At 31.4% G+C, this 11,486-nt stretch overlaps 1 protein-coding gene across 2 annotated transcripts; it reads left to right on the forward strand.

The window, feature by feature from the left end:
- The first annotated feature begins 2,714 nt into the window (after nt 1–2,714).
- LOC112022687 (pentatricopeptide repeat-containing protein At2g17525, mitochondrial) lies at nt 2,715–6,824 on the forward strand. Of its 2 annotated transcripts, XM_024055309.2 has the most exons (5): nt 2,715–2,850; nt 3,535–4,242; nt 4,334–5,718; nt 6,164–6,268; nt 6,541–6,824. In XM_024055309.2, the coding sequence occupies exon 3, from the start codon at nt 4,365–4,367 to the stop codon at nt 5,511–5,513; it is 1,149 nt and encodes a 382-aa protein (XP_023911077.2). In that variant the 5' UTR covers nt 2,715–2,850; nt 3,535–4,242; nt 4,334–4,364; the 3' UTR covers nt 5,514–5,718; nt 6,164–6,268; nt 6,541–6,824. The 2 variants fall into 2 exon arrangements, with proteins under 2 accessions (XP_023911077.2, XP_023911076.2); XM_024055308.2 differs by having other exon boundaries at nt 3,535–5,718.
- Nucleotides 6,825–11,486: the final 4,662 nt, after the last annotated feature.

Genomic DNA, 11,486 nt, shown 5'->3' on the forward strand with positions numbered 1-11,486 from the left:
TTTTGTATATGTACTGTTTAAATGAATTGATGTTTGAAGCTTCCTAGATCCTACCGGAAAAAAAAAAAAAAAAGTAAACTAATCAAGGTTATTCAGGAAAAAAAGAAAAAAAAAGGAAAAAAAAAAAAAGACAAAGTTTAGCTACAAAAGAAGCTTCCTAGATCCTACCAAAAAAAAAAAAAAAAAAGTAAACTAATCAAGGTTATTCAGGAAAAAAAGAAAAAAAAAGGAAAAAAAAAAAAAGACAAAGTTTAGCTACAAAATTGGTTGTAGTCTCATGTTACAACTTTACTCAATATCTTTTTATTGGAGGTGAATTTTGACAAATTCACCATTGAATTACATCTTCTTCTTATATCTTTCATACTTGCAAAATTTCTAAAATATTAAAGATCAATAGCTATATCATCAACAAATTGTTAAATTGAAAGTTTTTATAGTTTGAAATTATGAATAAAATATAAGTTTATAGATCATATAGTAAATAATATCTGATTGACACAAAATTTAACATGCGTATTAAGAGTGTAAAGAATATGTAATTCAACAGTTGAATTTTCAAAATATAGAGTAATTTTTATTTTATTGAGTAAGGTTGTAGTTTTAGGCTACAACTAGTTTTGTAATTAAACTTTATTCAATCATGGTTGCTTTACAAAAGTAGAGCATTAATAAAGCTTGTTAGGACATATGTGATTTAATGTTAAAAACATATGTCAATATTTTATGTAATTGGCTAATCTTTTGACAAAACGCACTTTACTTATAATTAGGTAGATGTAAAATGTGTTTAATATTTCAAGGAATAAAATTTCAAGTTCAGGTGTTTAATTCATGCAAGTCTATCTAAGAATCATGTGAGGAAGTGCTGAATTTTAAAGTTCGACAGCTAGCATTTATCGAGGTTTAAAAGCTGCTAAAGCCCGTGGCTCAATAGCTAGCTCAATATATGGCTATCTATCGAGGCTTATGAAACTCAGTTTTTCATATCAGTTTTTCATTAAATCCATGAGTGTATGTTTAGGTTTTCTTTTCTCACAACCCTAAACATATATAAGGATTATTTTAAGGGCCGTCAAAGGTTCCACAGTTGCACAAGTGTATAGCAAAGTCTTATTCATGCAAATTGTGACCGGAGACAGAATTTGCCCTAGTTCATCTTTCTCTTGAAGAAGCTGCTGTGTTTATACACTGTAGGGTTTTGTGACCAAGGAGTTTCATGATCTTCATTGTATGATGAACTGAAGAACTTTGCAGCCAACATCCTTCTCAAGTTGGTGATTAAGTCGCGTACTAGAATTCACGTAATTGGTTAGTCACATACTGGGAGCTGTGCATTGAAAATGAGAAATTGTAATTACAAAATAAGTCCAATTGATTATTGGGGTAAGGGTTCAACTGTAGGTTGGTATAAGGTACTGAGATTTCTTTACTTGTAACCATTTGTTTTGATAATAGTGGATTCTCGAGAGTGGTGACCTTAAAATCACCCGGTGGGGTTTTTGCCATGTAGGTTTTTCCAATTCGTAAACAAATCACCATGTCAATTTATTTTTCATTACATACTTTAGATAATTGGTGATTTGTTTGTACTACCAAGTGCTTTGCATGTTAATTTGATTAATTAATAAACTTGACTAATTAATCAATTAATATATCACAAGGGGTCAATACATTTTTGGCCTATCAAAACTAAAATAGTCAATCTCAATCATGGTGTGCTACATTTTCTATCTTTCTTCCTTTAAACATGATTTCTTCCAACTATTTGTGAGCACTCACTTTATCTACCTCGTTGGTGCTTTTAAGTGTATGATAATATGAAATATAAATTTATTAACACTTGAAATGTTCTTATAGAATGAAATATAAGTTTCTCAACCCAAAAAGAAATATAAATTATTACAGTTAATCCTATGAGATTAAAGTTGACCAAAGTTGAGACATAGACCTATTTTTAAAGAGAAATGATATGTCTACAACATTTTTACAACAAATCCTAAGTGGCAGGTTGTTACTAGTTGTTATTGTTGGCTTAAAAAAGTAATCTTAGTGCGAAATTCAAATTTGAACTAATAACGACTAACCACCCATGATTTGTTGTGAAAATGTTGTTAACGTAGCACTTCTCATTTTTAAATATATACTAAAATAAAAAAAAAGTTGAGGCAAAGACAATTTTGCAATGGATAATGCAACATATTAAAGAATGTCCCAAATTAAAAAAGAAAAAGGAAAAAAGTGTCCCTAATAAAATATATTTACATTATATGAAAATTCATTCCCAATAAGATTCAAACTAAAAGTTTTATCTTTGTTCACCAAACCTGAGACTTGGCTTGGGCCTTGTTTATACACGTGTCACAATTCTGATGAATTCAATGCAATTGAGCAATGAACATTAAATTAGAGTACTTTTGAACATGTATCACAATTTTTATGGGTCCAATTCAACTGGGCATTGGACCCAATCCTTAACCAAGACCCTAGTTCTGTATACTAAAGCTTTGCCCCAGATTTGGAGAGCTAGAAACAATAATCCATGTACTAAGAGATTGCTGTTGGGCCTAAAGTATTTGGGTTGGGTTGAATGTCCGTTTCAATCAAAATTTTAATCTGAAGCAACCCAGTTTTATAAATTCTTTGCTATTCAAACCCAGCCCACTCAATTCTTGTCACTTATTAACATTAATAAAGCCCGAACCATCTCAAGCACTTTTATTTTTTGAGAACCATCTCAAGCACTTTAGACTACACAGAGATCAGAAACAGAGCTTTGCATTGCATTCCTGGGACGACTCTGTGGTGGCTCGAGCTGCGTGACGATTTCGAAAGAATGGTGTCTTCAAGGTTCCTTTTTTATTGATTCTGGCTGATTTTGAAGTTTGTGGAATTTGAGAAAAATGGCTTTGTTTGTTTGTTTATATAGTGTAGGTAAGGTGTTTGTTGTTAGCTCTGAGTGAGTATTTCGAATTAGACGAAAAAACAAAATCGGATCCTTTTTTTTTTTTTTTTTTTTTTTTTTTTAAAAAAAAAATTTTTAAGTTTTTTGCATTACTTGTTGAAGCTATGGATTTTGGAAGATTAAGAGTGAATGATGATGAACAACTCATGAAATAAAGATTGCAAATTTAAATGTATTGAAAAATTTAATCCGCAAATAAAAATGTAAAGTTAAGAACAACATTAAGAAGACAAATGAGGAAGGGAGTGATCAGAGAGTTTAATTTGTTCATCATTGGGGGATGCTCGCGCAAGAGAGGTTAAAAACATAGTATCTTTTTATTACGATGAATGATAAAAATGATGATTAATTATTGTTCAGAGAATAGGAATTGAATGGGAGAGAATTTGCCTTTCTTTCTGTATTTAATACCCAATGGCATAGCTTTTTAAATGTGATGGAGAGGAAGCTACTTTCAATGTACGAATACCAATAAAAAAAAAGCTAAACTTTGAATTAGTTATATGTAAAATATATGCACTTTGATCATATTATTTTGCTTTATCTACAATTCTTCTTTCTTGGTGCAGGGCATAATATTTTGTAATGTGGCATTGGATCAAGTATAATGGTTAATAACTCAGCACCCAGTATGAAAATAAATTAGTTGGTGTTAGAAACATCCCTCACTCATAGAACAAAGCACTTCATATCCCATATCTCCAATCCTTCAACTCTTCCAATCTTCTCCTCTCCAACGTATCAAAGATTTCTTTTTTTCAGCCTACAATCAAAATGCATTTCATCCTCGTCATCTCCTGTTCCATCCCAACAGCACATTGCCCATTTAATACTACACCAAAAGTCATTCTCCCAGACCCTTCAAACCTTCAAATGGGCTTCCAAACTACCCAATGTTACCCACTCTCAATCCACCTACCGTGCTTTGATCCGCAAGCTCTGTGCTTTCCACCGCTTCGATACCATAAAGGAATTGCTTCAAGAAATGCCCAACGCAATTGGGACACCCCCTGATGAAGACATTTTCATCACGATCGTCCATGGTCTAGGGCGGGCACGTATGGTTAAGCCGGTGATCAAAGTGGTTGACTTGGTTACTTAGTTTGGAAAGAAACCTTCTTCGAGGATTTTCAATTCAGTACTTGATGTTCTTGTTGAGGAAAATATTGATTTGGCTCGAGAATTTTTTATGAAAAGGATGATGGGGAGCGGTGTTGAAGGTGATGAATACACTTTTGGGATCTTAATGAAGGGGCTTTGCTTCACTAATAGGATCGGTAATGGTTTCAAACTGCTGCAAGTGATGAAGTCTAGGGAAATGATACCAAATACTGTGATTTATAACACATTACTTCATGCACTTTGCAGGAATGGGAAAGTTGGGACAGCAAGGAGCTTGATGAATGAGATGGAGGAGCCTAATTATATGACTTTTAATAACTTAATATCTGCGTATTGTAAAGAAGAGAATTTGGTTCAAGCTCTTGTTCTCTTAGAGAAGTGCTTCAATCTGGGTTCTGTGCCTAATGCTGTAATAGGGACTAAGGTGCTGGAAGTTCTCTGCAATGTTGGTCGTGTTACTGAGGCTGTTGACATTTTGAATAGATTGGAGAGTAAGGGAAGTGTGGTGGATGTTGTGGCTTATAACACTTTGATAAAGGGGTTTTGTAGATTAGGGAAAGTGAAAGTTGGGCATCGCCTTTTGAAGGAGATGGAGAGGAAGGGCTGCCTTCCAAATGTGGACACATACAATATATTGATCTCTGGTTGTTGTGAGTCTGAAATGTTGGATTTGGCTCTTGATCTATTTAATGAGATGAAAACAGAAGGAATTAATTGGAATTTTGTTACATATGATACATTAATTAAAGGTTTGAGTTCAGGAGGGAGGATGGAAGATGGGTTTAAGATTTTGGAAATAACGGAGGAGAGTAAGGAGGGATCAAGGGGTCGTTTAAGCCCTTATGATAGTGTGTTATATGGTATGTATAATGAGAATCAGTTAGATGAAGCACTCACATTTATGACCCAGATGGGGAAGTTATTCCCCAGAGCAGTTGATAGCAGCTTGAAAATTTTAAGTCTTTGTGAAGAGGGTGCTATTGAGGATGCAAAGAAGGTTTTTGGTCAGATACCTGGAGAAGGGGGAGTTCCAAATGTTCTTGTTTATGACCATTTAATCCATGGATTTTGTGAAGGAGGGTATATGCGTGAAGCATTTGAGCTGATGAATGAGATGGTAGGTCGTGGTTATTATCCACTTGCACCAACATTCAATGCTCTGATTAGTGGGTTCTGCAGGCAAGGAAAGGTCAGTAGTGCTTTGAAGCTCATTGACGACATGGTTGTGAGGGGTTGCAAACTTGATATAGGAAGTTATAATCCCTTGGTTGATGCTCTTTGTAGGAAGGGGGATTTTCGAAAGGCTTTTGGGCTCTTTTCACAAATGTTAGAAAAGGATATTGCTCCTGATTTATCATCATGGAATTCATTGCTTCTTAACATATTCCAAGTAAATTACCTTTTACAGCAGATTTCTGAGATTTGAATTAATTTTAGCTATTGAGATATAGATGAAGTGTAAGACAAAGGATTTTCAACTTAGTGAATGTGAGTAAAAGTAAAGGCTGCATTAGCTTGTTTGTTATTTACCAATTCTTGATTACCTAAATGGGAAATGAAGGTTTTTTCATATATTCCAAGTTAGAGGTTCAAGAGTTAGAGATAGTTTGAGGAAGGTGCTTCTTGGGAATGTAAGTAGAGATCTTCAGTATCATTTGATGTATGCACTTTCTTATTACTAGCTTGCCTTTTAATTAATTTACACTTGTTGAAGACCACACATTCAACCAGAAATAATTAGAAGTAAAAAAAAAAAAAACTCTGAATAAAGAAATATAAAACATAGACAAGTTTAAAAGAAACATACGGTTGCAATCCAGATCTATCTTGAATATTCATTTACAAAAAGAGACACTAGACTAATTTTTTATAATTCAGCATTTTTAAAGATATTTCGATTATTCTATCATATTAATTTGGATTTCGAAAATTACAAACTAAAATGAGAGGTCATATTTCTTGTGTTGTATATGCGCATTATTAATGGTATTCTCTATCATGGCAATCCAGTCCCAAAAAAGGGGCTTTTTTAGCCAATAAGAAATGATATGCTAATGAAATTAACTCATTTTGAAGGTGAAATCACCATCACTCTGAAGCATATGAAACTGGTTGGCACTTGGCAGTGGAAATGAAAGATATACTGGTTTTCCAACAATTGCACATCATTTGCTACCAATTGTAAGTCCTGGTTAAGACCCATGTTCTCAAGTTCTGTCAATTTCATTATTGATATACTTTGATTGGATCATTTCTACTGTTAAAAAATATAGGGACTTCCATAATTTTCCATTAATTTGGTTAGGCAATCAATTAACTTATGCTTTTTAATGCAATCGTTGGCTGTTCATATCATTAAATTTCAATAAAGCACTCTTTAATATTGCAGTTGCTAACTTACTCTCTGTGCTATAAGCGGTCCTGTCTAATAAATTTTCAATTCTTTTTTGTAGTAAAGAATCCACATATTTCAGTTGCAGTTGTTCAAAGTTGGTATTATACAAGTCCTATTTCATTTATGGATCTAAAATATAGAGAGAATTGAGAGTGTGATTTTTTTAGAAGGATTTCAGATTTCCCCTTGTTTGTCTTTTCTCATTTGGTAGATTCCGATAGGTGGCGAGTTTCTTGTTTTGTATATCTTAGGTGCATTCCTTAGAGTGATGAGCATTCATATCTTCTACTTTGTATCCCTTGGGAGGATTTCTTTAATTGGTGAGCAAGATGGTTACTTATATGAGACTGCGTACTATACCTGATAAAATCTATTCTAGTAGGTGTGTACTTGTGTTTGCTGCATATTCTCCAAAACTAAAAATTAAATTTGGTATCAGCTTCACAAGAAGTTTGGAACCTAATTTTGAGGCCAAATGGATCTATACTCTTAGTTTTAGTACTTTTAATTAATTATAACTTTACTTTTGGAAAACATAAATTTGAATTTATGGAAGCGCTGCGCAAACATGTATTGGTTATTTTCTATCACATCCCTAACCACTATCTTGAATAATTCTTAAAAAGGAAGAGAGCACTTGGTTTCTTCATCCAATATGATGATTACACTTGTAAAAGCTTATTCCATTCTTTTTAAAAGGCATTACATGAATACTCCTTTTTTAGAATGTTGATTCCTTTGACCATTAAAACTAAACCATAGTGGAGCTACAATCTGAAGACTTTCTCAAAAATCTAGATTATCGTTAGAATCTATACCAGAAGCAAGATTGCAAATATATTTATTTATATTTAATCTTTTCTATCCTCTATGATTCTATCTATCTTCTTGGTGATCAAATGGATATTATCAGTATATATACAGGTATTTAGCCGAATTGAAAATCATTCAGTATACAAAATCCACTGATGTTATCTGCCTAACTGCACCATCAAAATGCAACTTAAAAGTAGCTAGGTGGTACACTTGTTCATTAGCCCCCATTTCACTTTTTTCATTCTCATATAGACATGTCTACTTTAATCGCTTTCTAATATTTGTTTCTTAGATCTTTTTCGATTAATTACAATCAAGAAGATGTAATTACATTGACACCATGGGTTTTTGGTGGGAATCGCATCATTGTGTGATACGTGATATTTTTGTATCTACTTCTTTAAAAGTTTGGTAATACCCTTAAAATGACGTGATATTTTTGTATCTACTTCTTTAAAAGTTTGGTAATACCCTTAAAATGAAGGGAAGCAGTTAGGAATTAGGATGGACTAGATCAATAATCAAAGTGTGGTGAGAGATTTTTGAATTTATTTTTTAATATATAAGGAAGTGGTGTCCTAGTTTTTAGTCAGACTATTCTATTCTTTGTCCATGAGACATCTTGAAAATCTCAAGAACCGATAGTATGGTAGATGAAACTTGGAATCTCTAGGCATTCTTGAAGGATGAGAAGAGATTATTTATCATTTGAAGATAAATCAATGATTTTATACTTTTTTATTGTAACAATAGAGGGGAAAAAAAAAATCAAGGTTTTGCCATTTAAACAAACATGACTATCACCATTTAAGTGTTGATTAAAATTATTGATGATCTGATAGAATAAAATTTAAGTCATTTCAAAATAGATGGATAGAATTTTAAAAACTTGTCATATGTGCTTAATCAAAATATATTGTATTAAAGAAACAAAATCTTCTCCATTTCATTTGAGAGAGCTTATTTTACGCTCAAGATTTTATTTTTTTTTATTTAATATTTGATGTGACAAGCAGTATACATTTTTTTTCCCTTTTTTGAGAAGTGTATACAAACCTATTTCAAATGAGAAAAATGGTATGGGAACCCTGATTAAAATAAATAAATTAAAAAAAAAAAAAAAAACAAAAACATAATAAGACTTGATGAACTTATGGACTTTATTATATTAAGGATCTGTTTGGATACCATTTATTTTGCTGAAACTGAAAACTTATTGCTGAAAGTATTGTAAATAAAGGTAAAAGTTAGTTTAAATAGTACAATGGGACTCATGAATAATGTCAAAAAGTGCAGTGGGGCTTATTTATAGTAGCAAAAATAAACTGAATAGTGAAATAATTTATAATTTTAATCCACATCCAAAAGTACACTAATCTGCCACAGCAACTCAATTTTCCAACCAAGATGGTGACACTTACCAACATTTAATCTATATATATATATAGCCGAAGCTTTTGCTGGCACCACAATTTTTCACGTCAACATCATTTTAAAAAAAAACAAAAATATTGATTTTTTTTTTTTCTCTAAAACCCGATAATACATAAAACCTAATAAACCTAAGAAGATTTAATACCCATGCAATTGAAGCAAATTCTGAACCCGAGGTAAGAATTTCAATTGAAAGACTATCTACATGTTATTATTTTAACAATCTTAGTTATTTTAGGATAAGTGCTCTGCATATTAGGCCAAGAGCAACAGCTTTTGTATTTAGTTTTTTTTTTTAGATTAGCATGGACTTATGCCTGTGTCTTAGCTATAAAAGATTAGGAGTTAAAAGTTTTAATTTTGGAAGCTAATTATAACCTATTGTTGATGATTTGATGCTTGTGTTTGTCCTTTCTTCCTTATAATTCTAAGAGTTTGTTTGGCTAATTTACTTTGTTCAAACACAATCTGTATTTTGTAAGTTTCACTCAAGCCATAAATTCAACGTTTTTTTTTTTTTTTTTTTTTTTTTTTTTTTTTTTTTTTTTTTTTTTTTTTTTTTTTTTTTTTTTTTTTTTTTTTTTTTTTTTTTTTTTTTTTTTTTTTTTTTTTTCTTTTTCTTTTGCAGGAAAAAACAGTTTACATCATTAATTGGTATTGAATTTTTTTTTTTTTTTTTTATCATCCAACTTAAAATTCATTTAAAAACATTTAATATGCCATTTGATTTTGCATAATGATAGAGGCATTCATTAAATCTTGCTATTTGTTAAGTCGCTCTCAACCCTCTCTCTGAATCTCTTCCTCAAATTTATAATATCTAATATCATGCCCATCTTGCATAATCATATATAACTGAGTTATAACTTATATTTTAGACCAAGTTACAATTTCAACAACAAATACTAACATAGGAATTATATTTGTAGCCTTTTGTAATTTTTTGTGGTTGAATTCTTTTAAAACAAAGTTCCAAACATGTTTATATCTATAATTATTTATACCTATGAATTGATTTTCTCATGCTCAACCTTTACCACTCTGATGCAAAGAATTATTATAGTTATTAGCCAATATTGATCATACCATTTGAGTTTTGCATTTGCATTTGCCTTTGTCTTTGTTCTTTTGCTTGCAATATCCTAGCTAAATATGGACATTTTTGTTTCTCTGTATTACTGTAGTTCTTAGCATGTATGGATCATTATTCGATTGGTTTATAATCATTTAATGCTTTCATAATTTTCTGCACACTTTGTGTTAACATCATTAGAGATGCTTTGGTGAGAAAGCATATAAAGTCTTTGGAGGTTATTTTCCTTACTTTGAAAAGAACAATGTTAGTTGAAGACGTATCAGTTTTTTGATGAATTTATTGCAAGAGAATGGGTGCTCAGTGGCACTAAATTAAGTGATCACATTATATTTTATGGATATGACTACCATCCTTTCACTTCTTTCTTTTCACATGTGTGTGTGTGTGAATCATGTTGACAAAATTGTAAACCATGATATTACTAAGAATGATATCCTCCTAGCATGCAGTTGAACCAAAATAAATTAGAGCTTTTTTTCTTTTTATTCTTTCAATTATTGTAAAAAAATGTAGGAAATGCGGGCTATTTAAAAAGAGAATTTGTGATTTTGCTTATATGACAAAAAGCTTTGAGTTCTGCTTTTGAATCTTTTGTTTTTAATTCATGCAATTATTGATGCTCGGTTGAATTGTAATTCTATGTAGAATATTATGCATTAATTTTGTTTCTGATTTGTTCACTTCATAAAAATAACATTATCTCATGCTGATTTTGTTTGATGATGTGCAATGTTATAAGATGTTAAAATCCAAGAAAGTCTAAGGTGTTTTTATTTTTATTTTTCTTTTTTCTGCATAGTAAGAGCACACAACTACGAAAGGCAAAACCTACTCATATGCATTTTAATGAGCAAAAGTTTTGTGCATTGAGTACGACCTTTTATTGAGCAAGACGCTATAGCTGTAAAATGAAATTATAAGATGTAAGGTGAGTTAGGTTGCTTAGATTTTGTGTAAATGTAATATTTGCTAGAAATCACTTTTGACGTGCAGGTTTATAGGAAAGAATTGAGATTTTAGAAGGAGAATGCTTGGGTCAAGATTGTCTAATTGCAGTTCCTATTGGCTTGTGTAAATTAAATGTCTGGAACAAAGACAGATGTAGCAATAGTGTTTATTGAAATTCTTGACACATTGAATGTTAAGGAGCATGATTTCCAAAAATATAGTAGAGCGAAAATTAGATTCATGTAGTGAGGTTGATTTACAATTAATATGAAGTTGTATGTTTTTATTGTTGCAAAATTAAATTTGGATTTTGGCTTTGAGCCAAGCTAGGTAAACATACAAATAGTTGCAATTCTTTGCAGATGGTTTTTCCCACTTTTTTTTTTCTTAGGTTTTTTCTTGATAGACAAATCAACTTCTTATCAATTCCTTTAGCCTTTTCTTTTACCGTGAGGTTGATTAATTATTTTTTTTATTTAACTATCCCGTGCATCGCACGGGTTAGTTATTAGTTATATTAATTTTCAATAATTTATTGAGACTGTTTTTTTTTTTTTAACAAGATAGAATTTCTACTCTAACCTAATCTAAATGTATATGTGTGTGAAACTCTATCCTAGATACTTGAACCTCGGCACTTATGCCCTACACTCCAAAACACTTATACTTGTGAAGCGACCATTACACTAAAGATGCGCGATAGGATTGAG

The sequence above is a fragment of the Quercus suber genome, unplaced genomic scaffold (genome assembly GCF_002906115.3).
Source record: "Quercus suber isolate HL8 unplaced genomic scaffold, Cork oak 2.0 scaffold_467, whole genome shotgun sequence".
NCBI classification, from domain to species: domain Eukaryota; kingdom Viridiplantae; phylum Streptophyta; class Magnoliopsida; order Fagales; family Fagaceae; genus Quercus; species Quercus suber.